Genomic DNA, 20721 nt, shown 5'->3' on the forward strand with positions numbered 1-20721 from the left:
CTATTAGTACTGTACTTACAATAAGTTAAGTTAAAATTGATGATAGTGAGTATTTAGTTCATGATATAGAATTCTATAACAATATCTTTTTTCATAAACAGTTCAGGGTTATGTCAAATCCCGTACGCTAACTGCCATTATGGGTCCAAGGTTGGTGTAAAGTGTTTGAAAAGTTTTGAAAACCACATAACAATTACTCATGCTCATGTATAATTTTTTTACAGTGGGGCTGGTAAGACAAGTCTTTTGGCAACGATAAGTCTAAGAATGAAAGGTAATGTTGAAAACAAATATTACATGTAAATCATTTTATTTTTATGCAATAGTATATAGAAAAATGCCTTTTGCGCACACTTTTTAGTGCTTAAATAGTATATTTTGTTACAAGTGCACGAAGCAGTTGACTCATCCAGGAGTCTGCACCCTCGCTACGCTCCTCGCGGACTAGTTGCGAACGATACTTTTTGGCACAGCATAGTTTAGGCCTGAGCACAGCGAGTGCTCATGGCACGAGTATCGTACATTATTTTATAGCACTGTGCTAAGTTCACATTTATGCCCCCTTTTTCAAGCCATGAGTCGCATTTTCTGCTCGAGCGAAGTGAGGTTAGTGCACGAGCGTATGCGAGTGTGATACGAACGCTGCGGTGCCAAAAAGTGTGACTTATTATTAAAGTGTGACTTATTATATTTATTTTGAATAGGTTTAAGACCAAGTTCTAGCAGTTTCAACTTAAGTATATCATCTTCGATTACTGAAAGAAAATTTAATCGTTTAAAAATATTTGCAAAATTTTTCCAAATAAAGGTCTCAATCCTGTGGCCTCTTTACAATCATGATTCATTATCCCGAATTACACTGAAACTCCAAAAGTGTAAAAGTTTTTGTGATATAGTAAAACTTGTGCAGTTTACATTATTCAAAAGTGTTTCGAGCCCAGATTATCCTTTTTGGAAAATGGTCACCATAGAAACAGTGTAAGAGGCGCATATTAAACTTTTTGAAAAATCGTCACAGCAGAAAAAGTGTAAGAAGCGCAAGCTAAACTTGTTGGCAATGTGAAATTTGCGCTAAAAAAAGTGTCACTTCTTCTGTAACTAAGTTTTTTCCGCTGTTACGATTTTTAAAAAAGTGTAATTTGCGCCTCTTACACTTTTTCTACGGTGACCATTTTCCATAAAGTGTAATCTGGGCTCAAAAAATTTTTGAATAGTGTAAAAGGCACTGCTTTATTTAATTCCTATCACTTTTCGAAGCTTGCTTTTGTTAAAATTTCTGGCCAAGATTCTCGCACGAATTGTGCGAAATGATTCTAGGGATCAGGGAAATAATATAAATACAGGCAACCCCCATTATTCGAGGTTCCAGTATCCGCGAATCGCTAATAGTGGACAAAATTCGTTATCCGCGGCTTCGACTTCGCTTATCTGACTTTTTTGTAAATCAATAAACTTTAATTTAGTTCTATAAATTTCATCGCGATTTATATTTAATGTACTAAAAATTTGTTCTCATTAAACCGAACCCCCTATTTTCCCTATAATATGGGTCCCAGTATCCGCGGTATTTTTCCCGAACAAATTAACCGCGGATAACGAGGGTTGACTGTACATACTAACTTGGATAGTATCATTAAAATCCCATTCAATTTTTTTTAATAGGAAAATAAGAAAATGAAATGATTTAATTAAAAAAATTCTTTTATGTGCAGGTAAATTGTCAGGAGAGGTGCTACTCAATGGTGAACAAGTTGACATTGAAATAATGTCTCGAATGTCTGGTTTTGTTCCTCAACAAGATCTTGCAATTGAATCTTTGACAGTATATGAACATATGGAATTTATGGTAAAATATTTTTGATTTGGCCAAGAATTAAATTAGATTAATCTAAAACAGAAAAAATTGTTAGTAAAATAAGCAGAGAGAAGTACCTTAATTAATATTATCATATTTGCTAGTTAAAATTGCTGTATGCTAAGTGTTTGCTATTGTGACGATGCCACACAACACAAATCATGTCAAATTAAAGAACGCGAGTGAGTAATGTAATATAAGAGTAATTATGCACACCTATGGCGACGAAAGGTAAGCTGCGTCGCTGTGCGAGCGCGTTATCCAAGTCTCATTCAGGGCAGTAAAGGAGTCTAACCTAGTAGCATCTATATTCATAGCATTTTTTCAAATCCTAAAATTTTCATTTTTGACTGAAATACAGCCATTTACGTGAGCCTTTTTTTATACTAGGCTTGTTAAATTTCTTCATCTTTTACGTTTTTTGACGTTTTACGCTTTTATAAAATGCACCTCAGTTGTGAAATTCCGAGCAAACCGTTAAAACTACAGCACCACGATCGTCACTTCTTCAAAACATGAATGGCTATGGTCAAGACCTCAGCCAAGATGATTGGACCCGTAGGTTACTCTGTACAAGCACTTAAGCATAATATTTTTTATAATTTTACGTTTTTTGTTGTTATTTCTATCATAAATTTCACATAATTGAGAGTACCGATTCCAAAGATATTTAGAATACCTGGTCACTGTAGTTTCATAGCTTAGTGATTTATAAATATTGAATCATTACTTAGAATCTCTCCTAACGTGAATACAAAATGATATATGAGATTACGACAAGTAATTCCTTAAATAAATATATTTTTTTCAGGCACGAATGAAAATGGATAGAAATGTCTCATCCCTTGCTCGAAAACAAAGAATATTCATCCTATTATCCGAATTGGGTTTGATAAAATGTAGCAAAACTAAATTATCCAAGTTATCTTGTGGCGAAAGAAAACGAGTGTCACTCGCTGTACAGGTAATGTTGACACGAAAAAAAACTTAAATTTCTATAATATAATGAGTGTGTCTATTTGCAATTCAAATTAACCCACCTTTGTATATATCTATAATGTACAATTTCACGCTGCGAAACGATAATATAGTTTTTCTCAATTTATATCATATAATTCATTTTTCTTTAGGGAGTCAAAGGGGGCTTGAATTTTTAAGATTTAACTGAACGCAGCGAAGTTGAACCATGCCTAGTTTGCCTAATTTTTGTGTGTTTCGTGGTAATTTCGTCGTCATACTATAACTTTATACTTTGATTTTATAAAACTCTGGTACATCAATAATATTATAAAATATATACATGACCGAATTGAATATGTTTTCATGATAGTTAGTTTCATTCGTCTTCTACAGTTTGGGTGTAATAAAGGTAATTAATTGTTAATAATTATATGTCACTTATTGATTTAATAAATAAGGGGGAAAGGAGCCAGATTCATAATTGGTTGTCCATGCTGTGGTCGGGGTTATCTCACTTTTCCATACTCTCCGCCTGTACGGCGTTCACGCAAAAGAAACTACATTGATAACACTCACATCAGCGATAGTGAATGAATGATAATAATATGGTCGTAGTATAATGTGTGACTAGTACGTATACGCTAAACCCAAAAGAGTAATTTTTGAACCTATCAAGAGTAACGTACGCAGAATACTCTTTTAAAAATAGTAAATCGACACTGAAACGCAAGAAATTCAAATAGTAACCAACGCAGATTACTCTTTTTCGAAAAATGTTGAGTGGAGAAAAGAATAATTCATTCACATTACTCTTTTTAGATGTGATACTAATTCACGCAAACGAGTATTACATGCAGATTAATTTATTTGAAAGTGTAACGAACGCAAACTTCTCTTCTTTTGAAAATTTCTACAGTGAAAAGAGTCAGTTGATAAAATAGAAGTCTAGAAAAATTGTGTACAGCTTAATGTAATCAAAATACGACAAATTTTAAGAGAATCAATATTTTGTTGATATCCCGTTACTGTTCTTGTTGTCGATGTATCTTTCAATCATTTTAAGAAAATAAATTAAAAGATCGGCACATTACATACATATAATCAGTAGATATGTATAATCTATCACTATCTGCTGATGTAAAATGACTACTGTGACTGTCCAGATTTCCAAAAGTAGATTTGTTTGCGTTCGTTACACTTTAAAAACAAAAAAAAAAAAAACAAAAAATAAATAAAATAAATAATAATAATGATAATAATAATAATAAATCTGCACGTAATATTCTTTTTTGTGAAATAGTATTATCCAAAAAGAGTAATCTGTGTTTGTATCTCTTTTGAAAAGAGTAATGTGTATAAATCACTCTTTCAAGTTCCTGCGTTTCACTGAAAGGAATAATCTAAGCAAATTACTCTTTTTAAAAGAGTATTCTGCGTGCATTACTCTTCAGAAGTTCGACGTTATTCATTTGGGTTTAGCTTGTAAAATAACGGTAGAAGATTACAATTTATCAGAGGAGTTCTGCGTCCACGGCATCATCGATATTACAAGCCGTTGACATTTCCTCATGATCACCCTCAAAGTCGATGCATCCACCGTTGCTGTTTCTCGGAAATCCTATTTACCGTAATCAGCATTTAGAACACAACAAATCAAACGTAGTTTGAAAATCCACAATTAAATTCACATATGATTTGAATATGTCACCGCAACTTTTCTGCAACAAGTCAACAGTTCGAGGTTATGATAGTTGACTTTTTTGACGTTGATCTCGGATCATAAAAAATGATTATAACTGTGAATGTGGATTTTTAAACTATATTTCATATATTGTGTTTTAGATTATGCCATCGACGGTGAAATAGATGGCCAGGACACAGAAGCGTTTTTAAGGCTGCAACGATGGCGAGTGTGATCATGAAGAAACCACGATGGTTTGAAAGACTACATCGATCGATGATGCCCTTGCCACAGTACTCCTCTGGTAAGTTACAATCTTCTGCCGTGATTTTACATACTTCTCACACAATATACTGCGCACAATATTTACCATTTATCCGCTGTCACTGTTGCGCGAGCATTGTTAATGCAATTTTTTTGTCAAACTATTCCTTAGGTCTCGTAAATTGTGCCAGTAGGAAGAAGACAGAAAAAAATCATTGGGCTCAAGAATTGAGAATCATCATTTTAAGTACACAAAACCCAAATGCACGGTACAAGACAAATGAAGCTAAATATCATGAAAACACTTATTTTAATTCAATCGTGTATCATTTCTTATTAATTGATATTCCAGAGTTTTATGAGATCAAATTGTGAATACACCATCACATAAAGAATTAAAAAGTTCAGTTCCAGATACCAAACCTTGTGAATATTATTTTTTGGAATCGCTTAATCTAAATCTGGCATCATTTTTTCTGGGTTGCCTAATTATCAAGGTCATTTAAAAGTCAGACTGAGAAAAAGTAGTAAGAATCTGAAAAAATCCGTACCAAGGTTTTTAGGCCAAAAAAGAGGACTAGTAGCTGTGCTTGGATAAGGGTAGTAGCTGTACTCACAAGGAGACCTTCTCACCTTCTGGTCATGGATTTGGCCCAAAATTTTTCTGGTCATTCAGGACAGTTAGAAAACATGCCTTATTATGTTAAGTTGTGTGAATATGCCATAGAAGCCTTAGGTAAAAAATAAACGTTAGAATAATAAAAATAAGCATATAAAGCGCAATAAATATTCATTTCCTATCCTCAAACTATTTTGGTTACTTATTTTAGACACCTGGATTTTGAAAACATTACATTTCATTTTTAAGAAGTTGTTGAATCTCACTCGTGACCCAAAACATTGCAATATTGCACAAAGGCATGGCATGAGATCATGGCAAATAGCGGCCTTATGTGCAAATATTATTTACCTCATCACATCATTGATAAAATTCAACTCTGCGTAGGTACTTGAAGTGTTAAATTAGTCAGTGAAAAGTATTTTGATAAGAACTTGTCAGATATCCAGTGCTTGTATTAAAATAATAATTATTTGAAGCGTTTAAGGCCATAAGTATTGAAATTAAACGCTTTATAATGTCATAATTGAACAATCTTGCAATGTTTTAGGTCATGAGTGAGATCCAACAACTTCTTAACAATGAAATGTACTGTTTTCAAGAACTAGGTGTCTAAAATGAGTAACCAAAATAGTTTGAGGGTAGTAAATAAATATTTATTGCGCTTTATATGCTTATTTTTATTATTTTAACGTTTATTTTTTATCTAACGCTTCTAGGGCATATTCACACAACCTAACAAAACAGGGCATGTTTTCTAACTGTCCTGAATGACCAGAAAAAGTTTGGGCCAAATCCATGACCCGGAGGTGAAAAGGTCTCCTTGTTAGATGGGAAGATTTTGGTACAGCTGCTGCCTCTTATCAAGGCACAGCACTCACTCCCACTTTAGCGCAGCAGCTACTCGAATCCAGACACAGCTTCTACTTCCATTCTAGGTACAGTTGACTTTATAGAAGTCATCTGACCTCAGATTTGGATTCAACATTCTGAAAAACCTTGGCATGAATTTTTTAGCTTTTTTTACTTTTTCTCAAATGACCTTAAAAAATAGTCAACCTAGAAAAATTGATGCCAGATTCGGATTTATCAACCCCAAAAACATAAAATCCATTTGGTCCGGTGTCTGGAACTGAACCTTTCTAAATTTTTTAAATACCTGCGTAAGTGAGATATACTGTCTAAAAACAATGTATAATAATTTTGAATCACGTTTTATAAAATAAAAATTAAAAAAAAAAAAAACAAAAAAAACGTAGACAACGTAAAAAATGAATTCACTATTTCGGGTGACAAAGAATGGACAGCATATTGCCAGCCAATTTTGATTTTCATTATATCCGCGATTTAGTGGCGAAGTAAATTTACTTCAATTGTTACAATATTTTGGGATGTCTTTTTTTTTTCATTTTAATAATGAACTACTTTATATCCATCAAATGGTCAATAATTTTTAGACAAGATTTTCTAGAGAGTGAATTGTTACAACTTTTGTTTCTGATAATGGAACAAGGATTGTGTTCAAAAAATATTTTATTCTTAAACACTATTTGCTAATTGCTCTTTATAAGTTTGTATGCATGTACTAATATTTCATGTATTCTAGTTATTAATTGAACCACGAGTTTTATTTTGTGATGAACCAACAACTGGCCTTGACAGTTTTGCTGCTATGACAGTGACAAAAACTCTGCGAGATGTAGCAGCGCGAGGATGTATAGTTATATGTTCATTACATCAACCAGCATCTGGCTTACTAGATTTATTTGATCAAATAATATTACTTTCCAATGGAAGATTGGTATTTCAAGGCAGTTCAGTTGAAGCGCTCGAGTTCTTTAGCAGGTTAAAAACATATCTTTCATAATTTCTATGACTTTAATTTCGACGAGACTAACGATAATACAGTTTGCACATATCACATTTTTTCAAATTTAAACCCAAAACAACAATAACATTTTTCTATCACATCTGCGATTTTGTTCACGCCAAAGTGACCTTTGCTATTCTGGTACTTAGTAACCACACTCTTTCTCATGACTTTTGATACAAGGAATCGCTCGAGAGTTACATCATTGCAAACAAATTTTCCATGCAAAGCTCTGTCATGCAATACGAAGTCTTAACAGCTTTTGTTCGTTTTTGCTTCGCGTTTTTACTCATCAGTTTGATCTGTCTGCAGCAATACAGCACCAAGCCCGCTTGATGTTCCGTACGTGTTGTAACACGGTGGCTTCTTGATGCCCGGCCACCGCCACACTATGAAGTCGTGAGCTCGAACAGGGCTAAATACGCGAAATAATGGAAAAAATAAAAGCGATAGAAGAAAGGCAATAAAAGGTGAAATAAATAAAAGTCCCGTTACACTTGATTTTTTTATAATGAAGAGAAATATTTATTGAAAAGGTGACGACTGATCCGGCTTTTCTCTTACTCACATACGCACACACCTTACAAATGATGTTTACTGTACCAAATTAACTTGATGTCTCGGCAGAAATCCGGCGTGGCTCAGCAGGTCTCGGGTAGGCTATGGTCTGGCCCGGGACGAAGCTGTTGATGACACTGGCGTTGTTAAAGTTGCGGATGGCGGTCTTTGACCAAAGTCTCAGTTTGTGTTCTCGGCTTTCCACTCGCAACACTTCCTCACTCGACAAATACTCAACTCTGGCTTCCGCTACACTAAACACTTTCAACTCGCTCGTCACTCGGTACTCGCAGGTACTCCTCTCACTCGACACTCGTTACTCTTTATCACTCCTCTCGTACTCACACGTGCCTCAACTCTCTTGGCAAGACTCAATCGGAAAAATTACTCGTGCGCTCTCGCTCGTGGTCAACACGTGAATGCCTGCTCCCGGCCTCCTACTCTCGCATCACGTGTCCGGCATGGCACGCTCTAGCGGCCTCTCTTACATGCTTTTCACCGTCGATTTGGCTCGTGGCGGCGGCTCGTCCTGTTTTTGGCAATTGACCTGCAAAATTAATACATTCATTATTAATTGAATTGATTATTTGTACGTTGCCTGTCAGTTCCCATCATACTTCTTTATGTCAGCAGCTGCTCGGCACAATCATAGTGTCACAGTGTGCAGCTGCGTTCGCGTTGCTTTATATTTCTTGTCATTCCATTGACAAACTGCATCATTTTTCAATAATTTCGTTAATAATCGCGCTTTTATCGTGAAGTAGGAACCAAACGCTGAAAAAAATTAGCAAGATCAATAAATTGCTTGATTTCATGTTTGTTTTTCGGACGCATAAATCGCTATATAGCCTAATTCGTATCCTAAACTTTCAATCATTTTCATGCCAAACGTGCATTTCTCTAATCGAAGTGTTAAGCCTGCATTTTCTAAGCGCGATAAAATATCGTCCAAGTAACTTATCAATTGTTCCCAACTTTCTACATAGATGCAGATATCGTCGAAGGAGTTAAATAGAATCTTTTTTTACGAGCCGCGGCGATTACCCAATCCATCAGTTTGGCAAAATAAGGAGGTGCGTTATCCAAACCAAACATGGCCCTCTCAAATTGTCCCGTCTACGTCTTCGTGTAATAAACACCATCTTTTCCTTAGCTTTTTCTTTCAGCATAACCCGCAGATACCTCTATGCGAGATAAAAAACGTTTCGCCAATCTATTTATTAATAATGTCCTCAAAATTCAGTATATATCACGGTACGGCTACGGTAATATTTTTGTGACCTTGTCTAAACGCCCGTAATCCACAACCATTCAAGGAGTTCAATTTTTTTTACGTAAGATAAAAGCTGGAATAGCATATTTTGAATCCGTTTCAGACACAATACCTACTTTTTTATAATCATCTAGGCATTTTTTTAAATCTGCTTGATCCGTTGCAACGGTTTGAACTGCACGACTGCTTCAAGATCAACTTCATTATCCATTTAAATCGAATTGGTTTAAACAATTTCACACAGACGGTTCGTCACACATGCTCTATGTTTATTTACAATTTTAAGCATTTCATGTTTCTGTTCAGCTCTCACGTCAGTTTATCCTTACACATTACATAGTTTACTATTCTTCTTTCATTTAAGTAGGCATCAATGAAATCTTGTGATCCTTGCCCGCGTCACACTGATAGATAGGAGCCAAATCTACGCTGATTTCTCTTTGCAATATACATTTCACTTATTTCTATCAGCTCTATAACGCGTTTTTCTCTTTATCAATAGGGTGCTTTATTAAAATATGGAAAATAAAGAATTTTTTATTAAAAATGGAATAAGAAAGGCCCTGACTCTATGTCAGCCTAACGTAACAAGCTTAAGGATAAATACCCAGTTTAAAAAAATTGCATGGATATCCGAGTGGATTATCCACGTGGATTAGCTATCCGCAAAGATTAGACATGGATACCACGTGGATCATAAATAGATTTAAAAAAATTCTAAGTTGGTGGTTCTCCAACTCTTTAGGGATCTTGGACTTTTCGCGCGTGCCCGCTCGAAGAGTCCACGAGGCTTTGTCGGTGAATCATCGTGGATTTTAACTTCTCCACGTTAATTATTTATGAATCCACGACGATTCACCGACAAAGCCTCGTGGACTCTTCGAGCGGGCTCGCGCAAAAAGTCCACGATCCCTGAAGAGTTGGAGAACCACCGACTTAGAATTTTTTTTAATCTATGTCTGATCCACGTGGAATCGTTGTCCAATCTGCGTGATATCCATGTCTAATCTTTGTGGATAGCTAATTCCTGTGGATAATCCATGCAGATATCCATGCAATTTTTTTCAACTCAGTAATTAAATTATTTACAAAAATTTTTGTCGCATAAATGTTTTATTTATAAGCTCATATAAATACTATATTACAGTATAGGCATTCAATGTCCAACAACTTTTAATAGTGCAGAGTTTTTCGTAAAACAACTTTCTATTGAACGAGGAAGAGAAATGGATAGTCAAAAAAAGGTTTGAAGAAAGATTGTTATTATTAATTAAAAGGTTCAAGCTGGATATATTTATAAATATTAATTATTGCAGGTCAAATGGATTTGCGATGAATTTGAAAAATCAATGTATGGTGAACGAGTCGCTCGATCAATTGAGGAATCGTGTTTTAAAACAACATATAGTGATATTCCCCATCCTATTTTTTCTATTGGATTATTGCCAGCTAGCGAATTTAAGCGTGTAAGATCATTTTGCCAACTACAATGGTTATTATGGAGAACGTACGTTGATTACAAACGCAATATCTCATCAATATTTTTGCGATTCTGTTTGTACATGGTAAGTAGTAAAATATATCTTTTATCATAAACATAAGCAGAAAATTGGCTGATATACACGTTGCAAGAAAAATATCTTAAACAAAACTTTTGATTTTGATTTCCAAAAGAAAATAAAACAAAATCTTCCTAAGAGATATTTTATTAAAATCTAATGAATGAAAAACACAGGTACTCGCCCTTATTTGACATTTAATAATAATTCTAATTAAAAAAGAAAGTTATTCGATTGAATATCAACGTTTTTTTCTGCTGTTTAAAAGAAGTAGTTTCGTTTTTTAAATAGAAAAAACTTTCCAGAGTAGCAGTTTTATTTTACCATGAAGTAGTACTGTATTCTTTAACAATTAATGCTTTATATTTTTCGACATTTTCGAAGTTTTCTTCACCTACAGGAAGCTTTGTGATAGGCTCTAAAACTTGCTTTTGAAACAGACGTCATAGGGTGATTTAGTTCACATATTCGATAACTACATTGAATTTTGAACAAATGTCTGTATGTGTGCGTATGATTTTCAAGTCTTTTATTGTGATTCATTAAGCAATTTATACAATTGGTATCAACAACTCATCGAATAAATGACCTCGACTTTGGGTGACCAGAATTCATCATACAATCAGAGGATCCACACCGTTATCCGTTTCTAAATTGCTTCGGTGTGGACCACAGCTGGAATCTTTGATGCATCCTTTTCTTTTATAATTCCTCATCGTTGTTATTGTTCGTCTCTTGACTCTTGAATCAGTCAAGATACAGCTGTCTGTGCAAACGAGGAAATAGCGTTTCATTTTCCTGGGTGTTTCAGCGTGAGCCAGACAATATTCTCAGGCTCTATCTGCTCGTTAAAGTGTGTCTCTTTCATTCTTAAGGAAAAAAGGCCCTTTCCTTTCGTTGTTAAAAAGCGGGCAGTATAAAAATACGTGCTCTACGTGCTCGATTTCAGGGGAACAGACTAGGCACCGCACGCTAATCTTATTGTCGTAGTGCTGGCTGTAGTGTCTGAAGTAGTCGTGTCCAGTTAAGAGCTGCATGAGATAGTAAGTTATCTCGCCTTTGCCTCTCAACCCAGCCCTTGATGTCTGGGATCAGTCGGTGCGTCCATTTTTCCTTTATCGACTGGTCCCACTGAACTACTCACTCATCCACGAGTTGTGACAGAGGTGGTATACTGGCTAGGACGTAGGTGGCTTTTTACAACAAATGTGGGCGTCCACTGATGATATGCAGATATGCTTGTCGATAGATATCTGGCACAGGTGTTAAGCAACCGTGGCCAGAGCGATGTCGTCTACGAAGCCCACGACATTGACTTTGCAGCTATTAGGACCTTCGCTGCGCTCGGGTCCTAAACTACGCGATGCCAAAAAGTGTTACTTATGGCACTTGATTCGTAAAGCGATATTATAATTTATATCCTTATCACACACTTTGCTACAACATTTTATAATAAAATCACCAAAAGATCTCTGACGAAAGGTTAAAATTTTTTAGATAATTTCAATTTTATATTTTGAATATAATATGTGACGGGAGATGCGAACCTCGCCGCACAACGATAGGTCTATCGTACTTATTGGCTCGACCGTACAAACACAAACATACATACACACATCCAAGAACACACATGAAGACACATGATCACACTCACAAGATGTAGCCGACAGAGCAAATGGGGCACTTGCCATCGGCGGCAGAAGCAAGAACCACACTCACAAGATGGCACTAGACAGCGAGTTCTAAAAAAAAATCTAACTCAGGAGGAGATGCCAGCAATGTGTGACCACGCAGTATACGGCTCTGAAAAAGGGGATACGACAATCGAGAGATAGCATCGCGCAGGATCGGAGGTTTACCAAGCAGAAGAAAGATGAGCCCCTGAACTCCTAATCGTCGCATATCACTATGCGACGGATGGGGGATGTATGAAAAACAACGACTAACATAGAAGTAGCAGAAATGCTCAACTAAGCCCGGCCTCACCGAAGCAATACCTAGCGGCGGTTACCGGTGAGTGTCCGAATGGGGTGGAGGAAAGAAAAAAAAAACACGAAGACACGATTTAATCGGACTCCTTGGCTCAGTGGGTATAGTTTTTGCCTGCTGATACAAGGTGTGCCGTAGGGCGTGGGTTTGATCCCCACTGGGCGAATTTTCGAGGAGCGTTTTTTCGCCTGGCGAGGTTGTGCCCGTGCCCGAGGTGGAGCGGATACCACCCAAAAAGAAGACCCGGGCTATGTCATCAGCCTCCGAAGCGGGAAAAAACCCCGATCACTGTGCGAGCTGGAAACGAAAAGTATTCATTATGAGGAGCCTGAGGTGTGGACTCACAATGCTGGCGATAGACGGGGAGCACAACACTCCCAGGATGATGTCAGAAGCAAGAACCACACTCACAAAATGACAACAGAAAGGAGTCTCAAAAACTCACCGAGACTCACAGGGTAGCGCCGGAAGCGAAAACCACATTCTCAAGATAAAGCCGTCCCGCCAACCTGGTCACTTGCTGGGCGGTGACAGAAGCGAGAACCACACTCACAAGATGGCAATGGGCAGAGAGTTCTAATACTTAACTCAGGAGGAGACGCCAGAAATGCGTGACCACGCAAAAAGGTCTGCGCGAACAGTCCAACGTGCGTTTTTGGCCAGGAGCGAGGCGCTGTCCACGACCATACGTCTACAAGCCAGTACTGCCCTCTAGCACAGAAGACCAAACAAGCCCGCCGATGCATGGATTTTACAGCTAAACCTCAATCACTGCAGGGCTGCTCAGGATCTCCTGAGCCAAATTATTCTCGAGCAACGCATAAACGTGGCCGTAGTGTGTGATCAGTACAAGAATCTAGATCCACCTTAAACATGGTTAGCCGATGTCAACAGACAAGCAGCGATCTGCGTGCATGGAGGCAGCCTGGTGCAGGAGCACCTAGCAAGAGCGCGTCCCTTTTCCGCCGGGGCTCGAATCAACGGAATCTATTTTTTCAGCGTCTACGCACTACCAAGACTCGCTGATGCAGAATTTTCCGCTCTCCTCATCAACATCATCGAGGAAGCCTGGGGCAAGAGGCGGCTCATTGTCGCGGGTGATTTCAACGCCTGGTAAACGGAGTGGAGATGCCGTGTAACTAGACTGCGCACCACCGCTCTTCTTGACGCGTTTGCCACCCTTGAAGCTGTACTGCTAAACACCGGAAATACACCAACATTCGCCGGTCCACTGGGCTACTCGGTCATCGATCTCACCTTCGCCAGCGACACACTCACTCCCCAAATTACATCATGGGCTGTAAGCGAGCTCTACACGCACAGCAACCATCAAGCCATCGTGTTTGAGATAGAGACCACCAGACTACCTAGACTCACGACGCGCTAACGCTGCAAGTGGAGCGCATGCACTCTTGACACAGAGTATCTCTCAGTCATGATGGTCGGGGCCGCGGTTCCTTCCGGGCCTACAGAGGAGATGGCTATGAGGTTCATGGCCGCCATTACCGGTGCAAGCGACGCGTCTATGACCAAGGCAAATGGACGACGCCGTCGTGGCGCGGTGTACTGGTGGACAAGCGAGATCGCTGACCTCCAGCGCTCATGCCTGCGAGGCCTGCCCAGAGAGCGCGTGGTCGGCCAAATGAAGACGCCTGGCAAGCGAGCTATGCCTCTGCAAGACGTCTTCTGCGCGCTGCTATTAAGACCAGCAAGCGCCGGTGCTGGAATAAACGGTGCGATGAAGTCAACGAGGACGTATGGGGCAAACCATACGATACGGTCATGTCCCGACTCAGAGGACCGAGAGCAAATTTGCCAAGCTCTCCGTCCCTGGTGCGCCACATAGTGGCTGCCCTCTTCCCTCTTGTGCACGACGAGCCAGCTCTGCCACCACCACTTCGGGCAGGAGCAATCGTGTCAGCCGTCACCATGAAGGAACTCCGAAGAGCTTACAAGAGGATCAAGGAGCACACGGCGCCTGGGCCGGACGGTGTACCAAACTCCGCTATCAAGATCGCCATTGCCATGCACCCTGACATCTTTTTGCAGGTGTACACGGCATGCCTCCGTACCGGTGTCTTTCCGGCGTGCTGGAAACGACAGAGGCTCGTCCTGCTGCCAAAGTAGGGCAAGCCCCCCGAAGAACCATTGTCGTACAGGCTACTCTGTATGCTTGACACAGCGGGCAAGATTCTGAAAAGAATCATCTGTGACCACCTCGAAGCCATTACTGAGAACCCTGGGGGCCTCTCAGATCACCAGTACGGTTTTCGGAAAGGGCGATCGACGATAAACGCCATCGAGAACGTCATCGCCACCACCTGAGAGGCTATCGCGGGCAAGAGGTGGAACCGCGGCCCCAAGGAGTACTGCGCCGTCGTGACCTTCGACGTGAAGAACGCGTTTAATTCGGCTCGGTGGAACAACATCCACGCTGCGCTACGCTGAATTCGCACGCCTGAGTATCTGCTGAGAATAAACAGCAGCTATCTCTCAGCGAGGGTGCTCGACTACGACACGGATGACGGACCAGGGTCCTACAGAGTCACAGCAAGCGTTCCGCAAGGGTCTATCTTAGGGTCCATCCTATGGAACGTCATGTACGACACCGCTCTATGCTCACGTCGTCGACTCGAACCTCCTATATGGAGTGCCCATCTGAAGCTGTGCGATGGAGACACAGGCCTACATCCGTCAAGCAGAGGCCATACATCGACGAGCCTGCCTGCGCGTGATCAGTGGCCGACCACGCGTCTCCTACGACGTGACGTACGTGATAGCCGGCGTACCACCGCCGGCCCTACTAGTGGATGAGCGAGCGCGCATATATCAGCGCCACCCCGAGGATGTCAAGGAGGAAGAGAGAAGAGAGACACTGAACAAGTGGCAGGACCGGTGGGGCGGACCAAAGGGCCGATGGATACACCGGCTAATCCCGAACATCACAGAGTGGATAGAGAGGGGACATGGAGAAGTGGACTACTATCTCACGCATAACACCCTTAGAGCACTCTTCCCGGCCTGTCCAATCACAATACAAGACGCGGAGAATGTGTTCTTTCGCTGCCCGCGATTTCACGAAGAGAGGGAGAGACTTTAACAAGTCCTCCAAGAAGTAATTGAGCCGGAAAATATCGTCAGGCTCATGCTCGAGACTGCAGGCGATTGGATAGCGGTAGCGTCTTCCGTGCAATTAGTCGTCTCCAGACTGAGGCAAGAGGCACAAGAGATGTAAAAACGATCCGGACCATGCTGTAAGAAGAAGACGACGCTTCTGATCCCTGAACCCCTAATCACCGTAAGGTGGACGGGAGATGTACGGAAAAGACACAGATGTAGCAGAGAAGCTCTATAGAATCCCCACCGAAGTAATGTTTAACGACGGTTTCCAGTGGGGTACTCGTTTCTAAGGCCCACTGGCTGCAGAGTTCACTCTGCCCACGTTAAAAAAAAAAAAAAAAACACGAAGACACGAGAAGAGGCAGCGGCAAGTCAGTAACAAAAACGACAACACAGGCATAAGACACGTACGGTTAAGAATGCAGACTACAAGCTCGATGCACCAGCGAAGCTCGATCGATATATGAAAAGTCGGAGCTTATCGACAATATTTCGCTACGCTTGCGCTTACGAACAGCTATGAGGCCCAAAGACTTGGAGATACGATCGACGACAATGGAATACTCTCTGTTTCACGCTCAAATCGTGAACATCGGTTCGGGAAATCTTCAATTTTTTCGGAGTGCAAAATGGTATTTCGTCGCTGAGAAGCCGATATTCGTACTCTGATACTTGCCCGTGAACCGATAAAGTAGCTCGTCATCTTGTCATGCTGACGCCATCCACCATCGAGAGGGTCAACAGAGTCGTCGACTTTGAACTTTTTTATTTTTTTTGATACCTTATAATACATTTAAGATATTTCAAATATTGATTCATTATGTCTCGTTTATTTATCTCACCCGATAAATAATCCTCACAAATAATAAAATATTATAATTTTCGAAAATTGGAGCATAAGATTTAGCTGAAGTTGAATAAATTTTCCTTACTGTTTCAGTTTATAAGTGTTTTACTTAGTACACCATATGTTGGAGTTGTTAGTAATCTGGATCAAAAAGGAATACAAAATTTGCAAGGTCTTTTATACCTTGTAATAACGGAAACAATTTTCACATTTAATTATGCAGTATTTTATACATTTCCAAATGAGCTTCCTCTACTGTTACGTGACGTTGCAAGTAATTTATATAATCCTGCTCCATATTATATCAGCAAAATTGTTATATCCGTAAGTAATTTTTTTTATTCAAGATAAAAAAATGTAGCTAAAAATTAAAAAAATCTTTTTTAAAACGAAAAAAATTACAATGAGCTACGTAAAAGTAATAATTGTCAATTCTAGCGGTATCTAAGAAACTAATCCTTACGATAAAGTTGTGCGGAAAAGTTCAGCAGAAATTACCCAAAGAAAATCCTACAGAAAATCCTAAGGATGATTCTGCGGGATTTTCTATGGGTAAATTTTTATTGTATATAAATCGAGTTTTCCCTGAAGAAATTATGATGATTCCAGCCAGAGATAAATTCGTCCGAATTCAGCAATAGCGGAATTTTTGCAAAAAATCTACGAGAATGTCGCTATTATCTGCAGGAAATTTAATTCCATTCTGAAAAATTTCCAGAAGAAATGGACGCATGTACAGCGGATTCCTAAGAGGAATTTTCCGTTTTTTCTATAGGATTTCTCTAGAAATTTTCTGCTTTTCTCAAGATTTACTCACAGGAATCTTGTATTTACCTAAAGGATTCTTGCAGTAAATCTAGGATATTCTGAAGGATTACCCAAAGTAATTAATAAGCGTTTACCGGAAGAATCCCTATCAGAATTTTGTGCTTTTCTCAACGTTTACCCATAGAAACTATGCGCTTACCTAAAGAGAGCTTGTGAAGGATTACCCATGGGAGTTTAGCGCTTACCTGAAGATTTTTAGGGGAAATTCGGAATTCCTTCAGGAATCTTTGAGGAAAACGCTGAATTCCTATACGTAAACATTGAGAAAAGCAGAATCCGCTAGGAAGGCGTGGATTTTCTTTGGGACTCGTTAAAATAAAGCAAATAAAGTAAATAAAGCAAAAAAAGTAAATTTCCGGCAGATAAAAGATATCATCATAATTTCTCGTGGAAAACTCGATTCATAACCGTCTAATTATTTCGGCAAGAAATCCTGCAGAATTATTCTCAGGATTTTCTGTAGGATTTTGTTCGGGTAATTCCAGCAGAAATTTCCCACACAACTTTTTCGTAAGTTTTTAAAACATTAATAAATCTGCAGTGCAAATGATCAGTAAAATAAGCATTTTTTAATATTTTCTAATTACTTATTTTATCTTCATAGATTCCAGGATGTATTTTGCAGCCATTGATTTATACAAGTTTCATCTATTACGTTGTAGGATTGAATGGTGATTATATGGACTTTTTTTTGTTTGTTTTGCCTGTGATATTGAGTGCTTTTTCGGCCACTGCAATGGGTACGTATAATCGAAAATTACTGAATTGAATTTTACAGTAATAGTGGTATAGTTAATACAATTAATAATTATTATCATGTTCATAGGATACTTTATGTCTGCCGTTTTCGAGTCTGTAGATACAGCATCATTGGTATCAGTTCCAATCGATTTTTTAACTCTCATTTTCAGTGGATTATTTTTGCAACTTGGGTAATTATATCGATTAATTTATTGTAACTAGATATTTCTGAAAGTCAAACACATAATAACAACAACTTTTTTTGAACGTTTATAACGCATCTAATCATGATTCATATTTAAATGCAATTAAGTTTCTAATAATTACGGACAAACGGACAAAATTTCACACATTTTTTCCGGCGCTATAAACTTTGTGAAAAAAGTATCTGACAAATGTTTGAATAGTCATTTCTGACGTGAAATTTTATGAACTTTTTGAATCTGGTGTGAGAATTGTCAAAAAATTTGAGGAGCAAAAGTTATGAACAATTAAACAACAAAAAACACGATTTTTTTGAAAAAAAATTTTGATTCGACCTAAATTTTCGAATCAAAAGAGACTCGATCCGTGGGTCCGTGGGTCCGTGGGGGAACATATATTTTTCGCGTCCATGGGATGTAGACGTAACAGTCCAATAGTTATAATATTGAAATTCAACCTAGTGGACAACAAAATGGCACCTCGTAAAAAAAACCATATATAAACTTGGTCAATTTTTTTATATGTTAACAAAGCACCTAGGAAAGAAATTTTACTTGGAAAAAGTTCTTAGAATTGTTCAAATAAGGACTATGTACTTATCAAAATTGAAAGGTTTATCATAGTGATGATACAGAGTAAAAAATTTGGGCTCAAGTCCACTTTTGGCGGTCACACACTTTTGAATGTCGATCATTTCGCTCAGTTCGTGATCATAACCTCATTTAATGATTTTGATAAAATAACTCATTTAACGTTATACTTCTGTGGTTGAAAAGGCTAACGAGATAACTCCGTTTTTCGTGTTTTTGAGAAAAACACGTTTTAAGTTGCGCACGAGAGCCTAGCTAGACGCGGACGACTAAAGATCTGTACCTATGGTATTTTAACCTACTATGAGATATCTTTTGACCCATATAAATTAAAAGTGTGGTTGCGTAGCAGAAAATATGGACTTATCTCGTTAGCCCTTTCCCCACTTAGCAGATATGTCCACAGCTTCTGCCGGACCTAGTTTTCGAAATCGATGTTTTGCCTGCATTTCATGATAAAAACTATATCCTGCAATTCCACTTTGTAAAATATTGCTCATATTGAGGACTGAACGATACCGTCACGCCGCGTAGTGGCAAAATTCTGTACTAGCGCACTAGGGCAATTTTGACGAAATAACATGGGAAATTCGATAAATGTACAAAATAATAAATGTTGCACAATGAATTTTGTACATTTATCATTTTTAATTGAAAGTACATACCTAAATATGAATTTAGAAATTTTAATCCTATTAAAAAGTTGATAAATAAGTGTTCATAAACAACATTTAATGTCAATTATCCGAGTGCCGCACAGCGCGGCATTATTTAGTCGAATCGTTAAATTTGTAACTCGCTGTAAAAGTATCTGAATGCACCTAGAAGAAAAATGTAACGCATCATTTCGATGGGAAATTGCCTCAGCTTTCCGATGATGAGCTCAGATTTTCCGAAATTTCCCGCTTTACCCAGGAAAATTAAGTTTAAAGTTTTTCCGTCAATTTTCGTCGACGCTTCCCCGCTATCTATTTTTTAACTCCACATGCACTTGCATAAATTGTAAAAATGCATATTGCATTTTTCCTATAAGTTTAAGTAAATTGAGGTAAAATATCGGGAAAATTGTTAAATTATAAGAATTCACAACCAGGACCTAGTGACCTGCTTCTTTTGGCTTTTTTAGTGCTACTCAACTTTTTTCCCGCGTAATTTTGAATTTTTTCCCGCCAAATTTTGAAAATTTTTTCCCGCCAAAATTCAAAAAATTTTCCCGCCAAAATTCAAAAAAATTTTCCCGCCAAATTTTGAATTTTTTCCCGCCAAATTTTGAACTTTTTCCCGCCAAAATTTTGAAATTTTTCCCGCCAAAATTCAAAAATTTTTTCCCGCCAAATTTTGAAAAATTTTTCCCGCCAAAATTCAAAAAATTTTTCCCGCCAAAATTCGAAAAATTTTTCCCGCCAAAATTTGAAATTTTTTCCCGCCAAAATTCAAATTTTTTCCTGCCAAAATTCGAAAATTTTTTCCCGCCAAATTTTGAAAAATTTTTCCCGCCAAAATTCGAAAATTTTTTCCCGCCAAAATTTGAAAATTTTTCCCGCCAAAATTCAAAAATTTTTCCCGCCAAAATTCAAAAATTTTTTCCCGCCAAAATTCAAATTTTTTCCCGCCAAATTTTGAAAAATTTTCCCGCCAAAATTCGAAAATTTTTTCCCGCCAAATTTTGAAAATTTTTCCCGCCAAAATTCAAATTTTTTCCCGCCAAAATTCGAAAATTTTTTCCCGCCAAATTTTGAAATTTTTTCCCGCCAAAATTCGAA

At 38.3% G+C, this 20721-nt stretch overlaps 1 protein-coding gene across 1 annotated transcript in view; it reads left to right on the forward strand.

Moving 5' to 3' along the window:
• Positions 1-20721, forward strand: part of LOC106651362 (protein scarlet-like) — a 36329-nt gene that overhangs the window by 7489 nt on the left and 8119 nt on the right. The window contains exons 3-12 of the mRNA XM_014369814.2: positions 102-150; positions 225-274; positions 1713-1846; positions 2667-2819; positions 6986-7224; positions 10228-10324; positions 10397-10645; positions 16689-16919; positions 18028-18163; positions 18250-18355. Coding sequence (XP_014225300.1) covers positions 102-150; positions 225-274; positions 1713-1846; positions 2667-2819; positions 6986-7224; positions 10228-10324; positions 10397-10645; positions 16689-16919; positions 18028-18163; positions 18250-18355 — 1444 coding nt within the window. The remainder of the gene's footprint in view (positions 1-101; positions 151-224; positions 275-1712; positions 1847-2666; positions 2820-6985; positions 7225-10227; positions 10325-10396; positions 10646-16688; positions 16920-18027; positions 18164-18249; positions 18356-20721) is intronic.

The sequence above is a fragment of the Trichogramma pretiosum genome, unplaced genomic scaffold (genome assembly GCF_000599845.2).
Source record: "Trichogramma pretiosum strain Unisexual culture from Peru unplaced genomic scaffold, Tpre_2.0 scaffold9, whole genome shotgun sequence".
NCBI classification, from domain to species: Eukaryota; Metazoa; Arthropoda; class Insecta; order Hymenoptera; family Trichogrammatidae; genus Trichogramma; species Trichogramma pretiosum.